Source organism: Squalius cephalus (assembly GCF_949319135.1).
Source record: "Squalius cephalus genome assembly, chromosome: 17".
NCBI lineage: Eukaryota > Metazoa > Chordata > Actinopteri > Cypriniformes > Leuciscidae > Squalius > Squalius cephalus.
Genome location: NC_137138.1, coordinates 12,393,092 through 12,409,369, shown reverse-complemented (window position 1 = coordinate 12,409,369; position 16,278 = coordinate 12,393,092). Strand labels below are relative to the sequence as shown.

The window sequence follows — 16,278 nt, the reverse complement described above, 5'->3', positions numbered from 1 at the left end:
TAAAAAAATATATTTCCATGTTTTTTTGCCAAAAAATTATATTTTAGTATGTGCGGAAAGCATACTCTTTCTCCCGCGCTCTCTCTCACTCAAGCGCGCGCACTCATACAGTATGGACACACACTGGTGTTGTCAGCGCTGCTCTGACGATTTTATCAGTAAAATAATTTAGCAGTTTAAAAGCTACATGACATTTCTCACTAGCGAGGTAATAACAACGGTGCTGTCATTGAAGCAGATAAAAGTAGTTTCGCTTTTAGCAGAAACGCTGCTACCGAACAGGTAATTCACACACACTTAATCTCTCTCTCTCTCTCTCTCTCTCTCTCTCTCTCTCTTCCCGTTTTAAGGACAACCTGACAATGTCTTGAAAAACAACATCTGTGTAACCGTAGTATATCTGCAGTAATCATAAGAATATCTTATGTAGTGTTTGTAGATTTGAAATTTTAAAGAAGAAAATCTGTGAAGATTCTCCTATGTGCGTGATGCAACCATATTTCACATTCGGTTAAGATTTAAAAACTCCTGTAGTCTAAGCCAGGCTTTAGGTAAAAACTTAGAGCTGATATCCTGTGTCTGTCCGGTCCAAACTGGGCCTCGGATGTCAAGTGTTTTTTTCATCATTTGATATCAGTTCCAAGGACTTTTTTAACTGGAAAAAACACGTAACATACAACTACCATTAAAAAAAAAATTTGGGCCCGATTTAAGAAAGAAAGAAAGAAAAAGAAATTAGCAAGGACTTAAAATGGACTTTGTTACAAAAACAAATCTATTTCAAATAGCCTAAATGCTGTTCTTTTGAACGTTTTATACATCAAAGAATAAGGATAAAATCTTCATGGTTTCCACAAAAAGATTAAGCAGCACAACTGGTTTCTACATTGATGATAATAAGAAATGTTTCTTGAGTAACAAATAAGCATATTAGAATGATTTCTGAAGGATCATCATGTGACACTAAAGACTGGAGTAGCCTAATAATGCTGAAAATTCTGCTTTAACATCACATTAATAGATTACATTTTAATTTCAGAGTATTACTGGGTTTATTTCTGTATTTTTCTTCAAATAAATTAGGAGAAAATGTGACCCCCCCCCCCCCAAAAAAAAAAAAAAACATAAAAAAAATCTACAACCCCAAACTTTTACAGAATAGTGGAGAAAAAACAACAACAACTACAGGAATTTCAGTCCATCCAGTGCAATTATTATATGATATATTTCCAATAGCACTGTTTAAGGATTTTAAATATAAAAGTAAATAAAACATTTTCAAACCAGTTTGACCCGACCTCAACGCAAAGCAATTTAACAGTTCAAAGTAACAAAACTTTTCCAGACGTTTCCATTGGAGAGACAAACTGCTATCTATAGCATGCGCGTATATGACCCAACTAAGCTCTGACAGATGAACACAGTCACTTGTATATGCTCTACTTTTCATTTATGAATGCCAGACAGACAGTCTTTTCTCTTTCAAGGTCAGTGTATGAAAGTGAATTCTTTCAGATGGCACAAATATGGCCATAAGGACACATCTCACTGCACAAGGATGTGTAGGTAAGTCTTTCAACAGTTTTCTTATTCTTTATTTGTCACTTGTGAAAGTTTCTGTATCCGAAAGATTAGTTGGGTTTTCACTTGCCATTTTAATGGAAGAAAGTTGGGTTCGTTGACTATCATTTTTGTGATTTTTGTGCTATTAGTAATACCCCCCCCCCCACCCCCACCCCCAAAAAGGCTTCTTAAACCCCAGTCTTCCACTGGTCGGTCAAATGTTGTTGTGTATTGATCTGAGTATGTATTGATCTCTGTGTGTATGTGTATGCAGTGAGCAGACCGTGACGAGTTGGTTGGAGTGGATGTTATTGCCAGACAAGAGGGTTTTATGGTACGCCAATCCAATGATGGTATCGCTGGACTTTTGAAGGGTATGGGCCATAAGTAAAAAAACAGAACACTGCTCACGAGGGGAATAGAAAAGAAAAGCTTTTGTTTGTCAGACTGAGAGGGATGAGGACAAAGACATACACTTGTGGAGAAAACAAAAAAAGAAAAGCGCTTGAGGGGCTTGAGCTAAAGAAAATAGGTGTGTGTGTGAGCTGGGAAGGAAGAGAGAGAGGGTGAAAGAGGTGAGCTAGAGGTTTTAATGTGGCCGTTTGTCGTGTTTATGTGGCTGTGCCGCTGCTCTCCTGCTCTCTGTATTGATGGCAGTGCAGCCAGGCTGTAATTGATGGCGGCATATTGCTGTACTCCGGCAAGTGTAATGGGCCGAGACACAGAAGCAGAGAGCACAGCAGGAACCCTCTTTAACCCTTTACGAGCTCACACACACTCACTCTCCCCAAATATGTGTGTGTTTGTGTCTCTGTATGGAAGGAGACGTGTGCCACATTTCTACTACAGGTAGATTAACTTCTCTTCTTATTTTGTAACCCCACATTGTGCTCCTTGCATTGTGCAAGCTTTCAAGTTGCACACAAAAGATGCATATTTATAAAAATAAAGGCTCTAAAAGTGGGTTTTTGCAGTGGTGCCGTAGAAACACTATTTTTGCTTCCCCAAAGAACCATTCAGTAAGCATTTCTTAAATTTTTTTTTTCTTACACTATGAAAATAAAGGTTCTTTATTGGCATCTATGGTCAATGAAGAACCTTTTACACCCAACCTTTCCATTCCACAAAAGGTTCTTTATAGTGGAAAAAAGGTTCTTCAGATTAATGTTCTATACATTAAGAATAAAAATGGTTCTTTTAAGAACTGTTCACTGAAAGGTTCTTTGGCAAACCAAAAAAATGTCTTCTATGGCATTGCTGTGAAAACCCTTGTTTGGGACCTTTATTTTTAGTGTAAAGAAAACCTATTTTCCACTATAAAGAACATTTTGTGTAATGGAAAGTTTCCATTGATGGAAAAGGTTCTTCATGGAACCAAAGATGCTTAAATGAACCTTTATTTTGAAGAGTGCTGTTCTTCCCTTCCGTAGAGTTCCGCTTCCATTCCTGAAAACAAAATGCAGACGACAAGTATTGTGTTTGTCGTTATATTGTTTAGTTTGCTTGTCTGCTTTGTTTAGATGTAGCCTACTTTTTAAAGTGCTCTGAGTACTGGAACGCTATTTAAATCAAACCTAACTTGGTCAAGCAGCAGGAAACAGTTTGTCATGTGATCGTAACATAGCGGCATGGAGAGGCAATCAACTTTTATTAGGCTACTGATATGACAGAATTGAATTTGAAGTATCATTTTGACGATATAGTTATTGAGGGGTAAAACTTTTTTCAGTGCGGAAAGAATGACCGAGTGCACCTGTAAAGACATATTCTGGGTTAAACGTGAACTGAGATCTCTACATCTGCTAAAATCAAAAAAGAAAGTAGAAAATAATTGACCTCAGTTTGTAACAGTGGACGTCTATGGGGTAAATAAATGTATACCATATTTAACCCAGAATGAGATTTATTGCCAAATATGCTTGCGCACACTTGAAGAGAAAAACAAAACAACACATGTTAAAGGGCCGCTATTATGCTTTTTCAGATATTACCTTTCATGCCGTGTGTAATATAGCTTATTGTGAATGTAGAAGGTCTGCAAAGTTTTAAAGATCAAATTGCACGACAAATAAAGTCTCCCAAAAGAAAACTGCCTAAAAGAGTTCAACTCGAACTGCATCTTGTTTGGGTGGTTACTTGCATTCCCAAATCGCCAATAGGGGGCAGTGTGTCTCTACTGCCACTTCAGTGCTTCAGATGCTGAGATTGTTGGTACACCCCCCCACCCCCCACATATGCCCTGCCTGTGGCATCATGCTTCTATGTGCGAACATCTTTGGCAGCGTGGAGCGGGAAGGGCTTGTAAGCCAGCACGCTTCCACTGCTGTGAACATATTTGTTTTCGTGACTGTTTGTTTCTATTTCTGAGAATTTGACTTAACCTTAGTCATTAGCAGGGCAGATTTATGATAATTTCCATTAATTTATTTGCATGTTTATTCATGGCACTGTATGCTTCCATAGTGGTGATGGTGATCATTTATTCTGAGAGCCGATATCACTTAAAATGTATCATATATTATACATCCTTAAAACTTAACATTGATAATACTTGAACTCCAACGACAAACAGTGCAGCTAATTATAAAACAAATATCCTTTGAATATATAGTTTCCTGTCACATAACTGTACACATAAAATACTATGTCTGGAGAACAACAGTGCTTTCTTCAACCTCTTAAAATTAGCAAGAGAGGAAAATAATCACTTGACACTTGACAATATCCAGGTGTGAACCAGCAACAATGAAACGTATGTCTATAGCCACACACAGGATAAGGAAAATTAAACTAGCCGTCCATTTCAATATCCAGCTGACATCCTCATCGAACAAACATATTTACTGTACAAGACTCCATTTCCACAGTCGGAATACTACAAAACAATATTGTGCTTGCTGTATCTCAGAGCACACAAACTAATCAAAAATACTCCATGTGTTCTCCAGAAATGACTCTGGTGAATAGATATGCTCATCTAACACAGTGTGTTATTTACACAGTACCCTAACATTCCTTTCCAGCTCTATTTGCAACAGATCATAGTTGTGTTGGATAAGGATTTGACATTTTAACAAATCAGAACTGTGCAAAAAATGATAGACTTGAACCCATTAATGCATTCATTGACGAAATCACTTTATTGTGCGGTTCATTCAACATTGCATATAATTAGATTATATTTAATATTCCTGCCAACAGCAGATTGTGTGCAAGAGTTTTTTTTTTTTAAGTTTAATAAACAAGAAGTTAATAGACTAACTTTTTTATTTTAAAAACAATATTACTAATTTCGTTGCCTGTTTTAAGTAGTGTTTTCTTTGTAGCAAATCAATTCGGTCAAGTGAATGATTCAATGATAGTGTGGCTGCATCCAAATATGCCTATAGAAGAAAAACAGTATGCTATGTGAAAAGAGTAGTATGTCATAATTTACAGAAGGCTATTCATAAAATTGTAGGCAAAAAGAAGCCTACCTGGATGTCATACTACTTCCAGCGGGATTCTGAAGTGCATATCCAGTGGACACTTTACTATCCCATGAGGCCACTGGAGAGGATTTGTGAATGGCAGTGAAGCGACGCAACTGATGCTGGCAGATCACATGACAAATGTGGTACGTTCGATTTATGTTCATATTACACATACTCAATGTATTTTTTTTTCGCAAATTAATTATTCAGAAGTACATAATCAGAGAGCATGCGATTTTGGAAAGAGCATTTTGTTTTTGAATAGCATACTAGCATTCAACAGTTACAATTTTCACCATGCAAACACATGGCAGAATAGTAAGAGTAGTATGCTAGTATTCTATTTTGAATTCTGCAAGTCAATTGTTTAGTTCTTGAATGAATCATGTTTTTTAACCATCGATTCGATTGAGTGAATGATTCAGTTTAGATTCTAGTCCAATTCCTGAATGAATCAGTGTTTTTGAACAAATCGTTTCAGTGAATGATTCAAATGACTTACCACCTATTGATGTAACCTGCAGAAAAAGTCCTGCTCTGAAAAATCCCCATGCACAGATTGATAGTTTTTTTTCTAGTCGTAATCAAACTTGCTGAGTGCAAACAATTAGAAACCAGCCTCTTGAAATCTTAATGCTGCTCTGTTTTGTCTCTCGATGTGTTTTCCCGCTCCATCCGTCTCACCCTCATCCACCTTCTGGCATTTCCCCAGGTGTTGAGGCCGAGAGAGGAAGTGCTATTTTTACTAGTCTGATCTCACACCTTTCTCTCGCTCCCTTCCTTCACCCTCCCCCTCTGTGTGAGGAAGCACGGATGGGTCTGACGAGAGGCCTGAATTTAATACACACACACACACACACACGCGCATGCTTTCAGTCTTCCGTCAGATTTTGATTCAAACCTATGAAGGTATTCAGGTGTCTCGGAGCAACTGCGAGAAACATCTGTCATAAACTGTTCACTTTTTTTGGTATGACACACGATTTCCTTTAATTTAATCATGGTTTTCTCCCCGTTTTTTTTTTTTTTTTTGTACTACCCTGAGCATACTAGCTCTTTCTCTCCTCCTGTTTCTCCTCTCCTTCCACTCCCCCTCTCCATTACTGTGCGCCTGTAGATGCAGTTTCTGCACACGCTCTCTGCCGTGCTTATCGGAATGCGAGTGCTGATTGTTGGCCTGTCTCTCAGTTTGACTGACAGCTCCGGCTTTGCAGCGAAACGCCTGATTTTGTCAATGTTTGTCTGCGAGGCCTTATCTCCAAAACCTTATATTAACTGCCTCGACAGTTAGTGTAGCCGGTCTCCCTCCATCTAGCTTTCCCTCTTCTTATTTGGTCCTCCCTTTTCCTCTTTTCTCCATCAACGTCCTCCCTTCTTCCTTTTTTCGTAGCTTGACACTGTGTCAGCAGTTTTTTATTTAAAAGACTCCAGTCCCATTTCTTATGTTTAATATCATGGATATCATGGTCCTGTTTTTATCCGGTCTCATTTTTTTTTAAGACGTGATGATGGCTGAATCACGTCTAAGAGCAGGTGAGAAGTGGGTAAATGAGAAGCATTTCCATTGTCTTCTTGTAAAGTAGTTCCAGAGGTTAGCAGATCACTTCACACTTAGTGAAATCCAATATGCTTCCAATTCTAGTGTTAGTGCAGGTCAGAGTCAATGAGTGGGCAGACACAATCTTACAGTCATCGAGATTAAACAATTACATTCAATTAACACTCTTTTTCTCCTTTACACGCTCGCATATGTATGTGGGTTGTTCATGCATGTCCCCGTGATTTTAAGACAACATTCCTGTCCTAACCCTATCCCTACCCCTAAACCAAACCCTACCCATCATTTAGCCCTAAAATCAATCAGAGAGAAATGATAGATGAATAACACTGATGCAGAAGCACCTAACCCTTGTTGTAAGCCTAAACTAGACATAAACTGTAAACTTGTCCCTCAAATCTGATTGGTTGATTGGAATGTTGTTCCAGGATCAACAAAGATGTTGATCCAGACACATGCACTTGGTGAAATCACTTTTCACCAGTTGATGCATAGGCTATATATTTTCAGGATTTTTGGTAAAAATTTATATAAGAGGAAATTAATATCTTAGGCTCTTTAACTGGTAATTGTTTCTCAAAAATACAGTAAAAAAGTAATATTGTGTAATAATACCTTTCTATTCAAAATGGTATATTATTCCTGTGATGGCAAAGCTGAATTTTCAGCATCTTTACTCCAGTCTTTAGTGTCACATGATCCTCCAGAAATCATTGTAATATGCTGATTTGGTCCTCAAGTAATATTTCTGATTATTAACAAATGTCCACGTTAAACAGTATAATATTATTATTAAGGAGTAGTTCACTTTAAAATAAAAATTACCCCATGATTTACTCACCCTCAAGCCATCCTTGGAGTATATGACTTTCTTCTTTCAGACGAATACAATCAGAGTTATATTAATAAATGTCCTGGCTCTTCCAAGCTTTATGCTAGTGGCGGTGGATTGCAACCAACAGATTGAAGCTCAAAAAAGTGCATCCATCCATCATAAACTTATTCCAAATGGCTCCGGGGGGTTAATAAAGACCTTCTGAAGCAAAGCAATGAGTTTGTGTAAGAAAAAATATTAATATTTAAAACTTTATAAAGTAAATTAACTAGCTTCCGGCCAAATGAACATACGGATCTGACTAAAGTTAAAGCGCAACTTATGCGAGTAATATGACGTACTGCTGATATTTACGCTACGCCATGATGCACTACGGTACTTCCGACGTCTTAAGTTGCGCATTATGCGTAAGTAGATTCAGCAGGAAGCTAGAATTTTACTTTGTAATGTGTTAAATATTTATATTTTTCTACACAAACTCATCACTTTGCTTCAGAGGGACATTATTAACTCACCGGAGCCATTTGGAGTTTGTTTATGATGGATGGATGTACTTTTTTGAGCTTCAATCTGTTGGTTGCAATCCTTATATAACTCTGATTGTTTTCGTCTGAAAGAAGAATGTCATATACACCTAGGATGGCTTGAGGGTGAGTAAATAATGGGGTAATTTTCATTTTAAAGTGAACTACTCCTTTAAATACTGCTTTTTGTAGAAACTGTGACATTTCAAGTTCAAAAGAACAGTATTTATTTGAAACTTTTTTTTTGTTACAATGTAAAAATAAGTCTAAATGTGCCCTGTCCAAAATTCCTGTTCCACTATAAGTACGTTAACAGGAAAAAAAGCTGTGCCCGTCACGCCATTTTTTTGGGTTTTCATAATTTTTAATCATCTTTACAAGTTTGTCCTGAAGTCAAAGTGACAAATGTATTTTTATGAATATGTATAGTCTCTAATAGACGTTCATAAGCTGCATGCATAATAGTTGTAAAAGAACTGTTCAGAATGACAATCAACATATAATTAAAGTGAGATCTTGGTACTTTTGAGAAACATCCTGAAGTGTGTCTTCAAACACAGCAGTTTCACTAAGACCACAAAGCTGTGATTGAGTAAAATGCATTTACACAGTTTTAAATAAACAGTGATTTAAAGATTTAATTTCTTCACACTCACACACTGTCACTTCTTAAAGACTTCTTAATGGACAATTGTCTAATATAATGCTCACAGTCTAAATGTGCTTATGTTTGTTTACTTGTTGCATCTGCTTTCAGAGTATCATTTTAAAATTTAAAATAGAATTTTTACTATGCAGCTGTCTGGAATTCAGGATTCTGATCAATAGTCAATAGCAGAAACTGTCATTGCAACTCGGCCCAGGTAACTGATTTTTGTGCTAGTTGCAGGTCTCTTTTTATTCTCTTTATGACTAAATAATATGTCCATTCATGTCCATTTCTTTCTTTGTTTGGCAAATAGCAGTTCAATAAGTGGGATAATGAGCATTCAGCTGGACATTATTGCAAATAACCCCTTCAGGGTAATAAAAGACCCCTTTATTTTGTGCCGAAGTCCTGATCACCCTGTCAATGTTCTTACGTATAAATGAACAGCAATGAAACAACTCTTCAGACATTCTATTTTGTTCTCTGCAGCCCTTAATGTTGATCAGTGCTTCTCCTGTGAGAGCGGTGGTTTGGTTTGACCTGGGTTTCTCAGCTAAATCAGAACAAAGAGAACTGACAGTCTGTATTCAAGTCCAGTTTGTTGCATTCAGATTCTTTCAAATACCATACGTCAAGGACATAAAAGACTAAGCAACTTTGTGTTACGATTCTCAGCGATTATCCATATTGAAAAATTTTCCTTTCAAAAAAATGCATTAATTTGTTTGAGGTAGCAGAGATTTCATTGTCTTTATTCATTTCACACAATTTATGCTCACATTTCTTATATTTTATAAAATGTGTATGAGGATTTTCTAGGAATCAAACCTGTGACCTTGGCATTTCTAGACCTGTCTGTGTGTCTGTCTGTCTGTTTTATCTTTCAAATGAACTAATTCTGTAACTCATTCAATATACAATTAAAAGAACATAAAACAATAAAATAAATAGAACAATGGGTTCACAAGCTACTGATTATAAGGAGCTTATAAACAAGGTGGAAAAGTAGGAATTTAATCACTCTGTAATTAAAAAAATGAAAAGGTTTGGAGACCCTGTATTAAAAAGACTTTGATTCATTAACTAGGTGAGACTGTAAGTCTATTTTTGTCCTAATTATATTTTCAGGGCATGTTTCTGATTTTAAATCTGTATGCACTTTAATTTATCCAATGTGTACTCATTACCTCTGAGCTTATTGAACAGTGATGATGCATGTAGTGCGGTCTATGCAAACTGAGGTGTAAATCTAAAACATTGCGTGGGATAAATGAATAGGGAAATAGAGATATTTGAAAATTATCTTTTGAGATATTGTCATATTGGTTGAAGCAGGATACTTGCAGCAGTCTTTTATTACAGAAACTCAAAACTTCACAAATTCAGAATCAGGAACAGAACAACCAACATAGTACAACATTAAGAACTGACAAAGACTGAACTAGACACAGGGCTTAAATACACAAACAAACCGGAGAGCTAACAAGATAAGACGAGACACACCTGAACAGAACTAACTAATCAATATGTAACCATAGAAACAAACAGGCAGGGGCGGAGGAAGACTAAACTGAACTAATAAACAGATAACCAGACACCGACAAGAACAGAAATCAAAACAGATTATACAGTATCTGTTGTGCCATTTGTGCCTGAAGAATTCAGGATTATGTTTCAACATTTTATTTGAATGTAATACTTTTGCACCTCAATTCCAAAGTACATTCAGTTTCAGATTCAGATTAGCGGTCAACACATATCCGATCCTTAAATTAGCCACAATAGTTCATTGCTACTAAACCTAAAGTGCTACATTTCAACCAATCAGATTTGGAACATATATACTTGTTCACACTCACATATAATAAAAATAAAAATTGGAGTAAATTTTGTTTGTTACAGTTTTGACGTTCCTTATTAAATTACATATTAAAATGGAAAAAGACGTGTTATTGATTGACCCATAAAAAAAAAAAAAAATGTTTAGATGCTTTTTTTAGGGGTATTAATGGAGGTTGAAGGTCAATGCAAAAAAAAACAACAACAACAACAAAACCAGCAGATGTGATCTCTATAATATTTTTGCTCTTTTTGCCAAGATGAAGTATATCAAGTATTTTTCCTCATAACAAGATATGGAATATAGAGCTCAATGAGGCTGTTAAATGTAAACATATTGAAATAAGTGCTTGAACCATGTGGTGTTTTGATCATTATGTCACTCCTGCAAAAACCATGTCAGAAAAAATCAACCCATTATGTCACAGCATAATGATGTTGAACAAAGAAAGTTCATGGACAAAAACAAACTGCATTTTCTCAGAAAAATAAATAAAAAATACTTAGTGAAAACGTTCTAAATCAAAATAATTGATTTGATTGATTTGATATATATTCTATAGGCTATAACCCATTAAAATGCCATGATGATGAATTGTTACATGCAAATTAGCTGATATTCTGATGAAAGAAAAAAACGTTAAAATAAATAAAATTATGGTTTATTTTAAAATTTTAATTTAATTAGTATAGAAATTAGTATTCAATCAATTTTAGTTGTGGGAACACAAATGTCACAGAATAACCCATTTCACATCATATCATATTTTGTGTGTTCTGTATGAATGTTTGTGTAATCAGAAATAGAGAACCCTACAGTCAGTGTACGTTTGAGAATGTGTGTGTAAGTGTGATGGTGTGAGGCACTGTGTCAGTAGAGATATGCTAACATGCCTGCTTCATTGTGCTGGTGATGCTGTTCTTTGAGTCTGAATGAATAGAGCTCGTGTCTTTGCAGCGAGAAACATGTCAGTCAGCCCTGTCTCCCTGACCTATACCATCCCTTACTAAACCTCTCGCAGACTCGCACTTCTCCGCATTCTCGCACACAAAACCAGCAAATAATAATGAAGCACTGATCCTGTGAACTCTCCTTCTAACCAGTCGCCACGTTTCCCTCAAATCTTTCTTCCGAACTGGATATGCAATGGAGTCAGACTATGTTCCAGTCTGATATTAACCACCTCAGCAAAGCACAGGCTTTGTGTTGGTTTACCATTCAGTGTTTTGCTTGAGGTGCCTCCATCCGTGACCCTGTACTGACCTAAGATCAACACATAAACTACATTTTGAAGGCCTCTCCTGAATCACAGCGTGCACTTGTGGTGGCCTTGAGACTCCTGTAGATCACAGGGCGGTTTCCTCCTCTTGGCTGTTTGTGAATGCATTTCTAAAGGTGCCCTCATTACAGTCACCCCAAGTTTATTGTATTGGTGACTCTGGCCACTTCTTTTCATAGACCGTAGAGGACACGTTTTCTAATTTGCTTATAGTTTACAGAAGGCTCTGTGCATCAAAGTTTCTCTCTCGCTCTTTTTATTTACCCAGCTCTTCTGTTTTTTCTTTTCAATGCCACAAATTTATATTTATTTATATGTTCATGTATAAATGATATAGTTTATAACACTTACGCTAACGAATAGTTTACAGTAAACAATATTCTGTCATAATTTACTCGTCCTCATCTTTTCAATGAATCAGATGATTTAGTTCACAAAACTGATCTGAATGATTTGTCCACAAATTGTATGGACTACTTTTATCATTCTCATTTGCAGTGCTGGGGGTAACGCATTACAAGTAAAGTAATTACGTAATCAGATTACTTTTTTCAAGTAACGTATTACTATTTACAACAAAATATCTGAGTTACTTTTTCAAATAAGTAACTCATGTAACTGTGTTTTCCCATTTATTGACTGACACCTCTCCTGTCCCCATGTTGAGAGAAATCGGCAGTAATGCTGCCTGTAATGCCGCTTCTTTAGTTGTGATTACGAGCTCGTCGCTTTTAAATTTTGACTTGAGAGGGCATTCATGTCAAATTTTTTAACTAGGAAACTAGTATTTATGACAATTCCGATAGCACAGGCGTTGAGTGCGCTGTGTGAACATGATGGGTATTGTAGTTCCCGACTAAATGTGAGCATGTATTTACTCATATCACTTGCACAAAAACTGCTTCAGTATTCCTCAAAATAAATAAAAACAATGACCTGTCAAAAAATCTGAATATTACACAAACCTGCAATAATTAAACATGTCAAATTACACAAATATACCGTACTTTATGCATTTAATCTCACTTTATTAACACCAATGTCTTAATGCTGACCTTCAATGGTCCAATTCAATCGTACTAAGCAAAAACGACTTTAGATAAACCTCACATTTGTGTTTCTTTCTTTTTATATTGCTGAAGTAAGAGTGTTGAACTTTCTTCTTCTGCATCCTATTCTTCTTCAATCCAGAATGGCAGTACAGCTGAAAGCTTTGTTTGAGCTGCGCCCTCTACTGTACAGACGTGAATTTGCATTTCTTGTTACAAACAAGAAAGCCCAGCCTACATGAGAAAAAAATACATCAAAAGTAATGTAATGCATTACTTTACATAAAAAGCAACTGACGCAAGTAGGTCATCTTTTAGGGAGTAACGCAATATTGTAATGCATTACTTTTAAAAGTAACTTTCCCCAATCCCCAACAGTGCTCATATATGGTGCCTTTGCATTCAGTTTGAGCTTGAAAGCTATAGTCACCATTCATTTTAATTGCAATGGAAAGCGCAACCAGAATATTAATTCAAAATTCCTCCATTTTCATTTTTGAGTGAACTTCCTGTTCTGTCTGTATCCATTTCCATTTTTCTCTTCCGCTTCCTGTTTTTCTCCTGCACTCTGTATCCATCTCTCCTCTTACCTTTTTCCCTCCGCTGCATCTTTTTCCCTCCCTTGTCTTCCCTCCCTCCCTCTTTTTCTCTCGTTTCATGGCTTGGTAGTGATTGACACTTACAAATTACCCCGCGGTGGAGGCATTGTGTGTGACCCTTCTCTCTCTCATCTCCAGCGAGCCTGCCGTTTTGTCATCTAATTACTGTGAATCCCCGGCCTGTTCCCTGCTGCTGAATTTTTAATGGGCCTGCCTGCCTGCCAGCCGGGTTGTCCACTCCCCAAACTCAAACACCCCTAACCCCCCTCCTCTTCTCCCTCTTCATCCTTCTCTCTCCTCACCTGACAGCCTGGTGCTCCTCTCTCTCTCTCTGTCTCTTAACTTGTGTGTGTCCTCATTCAGTCTCCTCTATCAGTCTTTCTCCAAGGTGTGTCCTCTCAGCCCTGGTCAACCTCTCAGCGCTGACTGAGCCGTCCACTTGACAAATCTGCCAACTTCCTGTTTCCTCTCTTTCTTTTCAGCTGTGCTGACTTATTTCATCCATCCATTCACCCATCCAAATTGGACTCTAACCATCTAACTATTTCCATTTAACCATCAATCAATCTATCAATCTATCTATCTATCTATCTATCTATCTATCTATCTATCTATCTATCTATCTATCTATCTATCTATCTATCTATCTATCTATCTATCTATCTATCTGTCTGTCTGTCTGTCTATCTATCTATCTATCTATCTATCTATCTATCTATCTATCCAAATTGGACTCTAACCATCTATTTCGATTTAACCATCTGTCTATCTATATCCATCCATCCATTCGTCCATCCATCCATCCATCCATCCAACCATCCATCCATCAATCGATCAATCTATCTAAATCCATCTATCTATCTAATCCATCCATCCATCCATCCATCCATCCATCTATCCATTCACCCATCCATCCAAATTGGACTCTAACCATCTAACTATTTCCATTTAACCATCTGTCTATCTATCTATCTATCCATCCATCCATCCATCCATCCATCCATCCATCCATCCATCCATCCATCCATCCAAATTAGACACTAACCATCCATCCATCCATCCCACAAATTGTCCTCTCACAAAAAACATACTATTGCATCACATCAGACAGGCTACAGTATCAGACAGGCCTAATAAACACAATCTGCAACAGTATGCTGTATCTTACTGGAGCAGCAGACAGCTCTTCTGTGATCTACAGCCCTAGTGTGGCTGTAGCTCTGTGGCAGAGATGTGAGATCAAGAAGATGAAGCATGGTGCTCTGATTTGGCCCAGGACTTCCCGAGATCCCTTTTTTTCACCCTAGAGACACCCACACTCAGCATACAGCACAGAAACCAGGACCCTATGTGAGAAGCCAGCAGGAAGGTGAAAAAAAATCAAGGAAAAATCAGAGCTCCCACAATCCCTAGCAGTGTGTCACTGGGCGCCTGGGCTGTAGCCGGCAGGAAGTCCCCTGTCGCTGGCATAGAGTAGCTAGAAATCATCAGACCTTATCGGCTTGATACTAGAGAGAGCGCACGAGAGAGAGAGACGGGGGGATGGAGGGAGAAGGAACAGGAGGGAAGGGAGATGAAAAGTGATCGAGAGACTGTACAGAAAGAAAGATTAATGTGTGGAGGTTGGAAGGAAGTAAAAGGGGAAGGGTTAGCATAAGGGAAAGGGGGGGGGAAGGCAGGAAACAAAATTGTGATGCATATTCATAGTCCCATGGTACTGTAAGTGAGGTGAACATCAGAGATACACTGTCCTCTTAAACACAACAGAATATACATAAAAATGCACTGAGGAAATTTTCTAAATTGGAAACAATAATAACAGGTTAATTGTAACAGTGACTGTGTATGACAACACCATATGCAGACATGCATCGAAAATCACACACTGCCTGAGTATGTATTGAACGAATGTCACAACTGTTAATGTTCTATATGATTAATGTTAGAGTCATTTTCTTCGCTCACAATTCCTCTCCTTTAGCCTCATAAGATAGTAAAAGTGTCCATCAGATGCACAGTTCGCCTGCTGTTTTTCACCCACTAGCTAGTAAGTAGGCATATTCAGACACAGGGAGTGTGACAGTGATGTCATTGTTGGGGCTTTGTTATTTTGAGGCAACTGAAATAGACTGCGCCATTGACTTTAGACCAGGTTTCAGTTGGTCAATGGCGCAGTCTATTTCAGTTGCCTCAAAATAGCAACGCCCCAACAATGCAACAAAACACCTCGTTTTCAGACCAGCACGCCAATGGGCGCAAATGCATTTGCTATATAAACAACATGGCGCAGGACGTGAAAATGATAACTGCGTCAGGCTAAAGCTAGCAAAAAACACTTGCGTCACGCCTGGAGCTGCATTGCGCCGGGTGTATGATAGGGCCCATAAACTGTCTTAAACAGACTCAGTGCCACACATTACAATACCAAACATTTGGTGTACACCAACTTGCTGACATCACTGTCACACTCCCTGTGTCTGAATTTTTTTTGTTATTTAAAGAGCGCGTTAGTAATGTGTACTTATAGGCGGGTCCATAACGCGCGTAAACTCTGCTTATTACACACACAGGGAAGCACAGCAGCACACAAACTAGCCAAATATGAAAAATAAAAGGATTACAATGTTTTTTACAATTACAATGTAAAAGATTATTATTGTGCACATAAAGATAAGGTGGAATCCGGCTTGTCCCGTAGATGGTCTGCTTAATGCGCGCTTTAACCTCGCGCACAAGCAGATCCATTTGCTCTAGCGTTCAGTTTTTCCGCTTACAAATTCCGCCGTTTAAATAGCAATCCGCCATGGTGCGAGCATAACTGGCTTTTAAAAGGGATGGGAGATGAGACTCTGGTTGGTTTATTTCACGTTACGCTCAAAACACAACCATTAGACAAACCTTTTAGACAA

General features: G+C 37.7%; 1 protein-coding gene across 2 annotated transcripts in view; it reads left to right on the top strand.

Annotated features, from left to right (window-relative positions):
* Positions 1-135: 135 nt before the first annotated feature.
* Positions 136-16,278, top strand: part of lhx5 (LIM homeobox 5) — a 78,544-nt gene continuing 62,401 nt past the window's right edge. Inside the window, exons 1-3 of one of the 2 annotated variants that reach the window (XM_079847903.1) lie at positions 136-282; positions 1,488-1,566; positions 1,838-1,897. In XM_079847903.1, the coding sequence (XP_079704029.1) occupies positions 1,496-1,566; positions 1,838-1,897 (131 nt within the window). In that variant the 5' untranslated portion in view covers positions 136-282; positions 1,488-1,495. Of the gene's footprint in view, positions 283-1,487; positions 1,567-1,837; positions 1,898-5,157; positions 5,180-16,278 lie in introns of those variants that run through there. The other variant, XM_079847904.1, reaches the window with a different exon arrangement.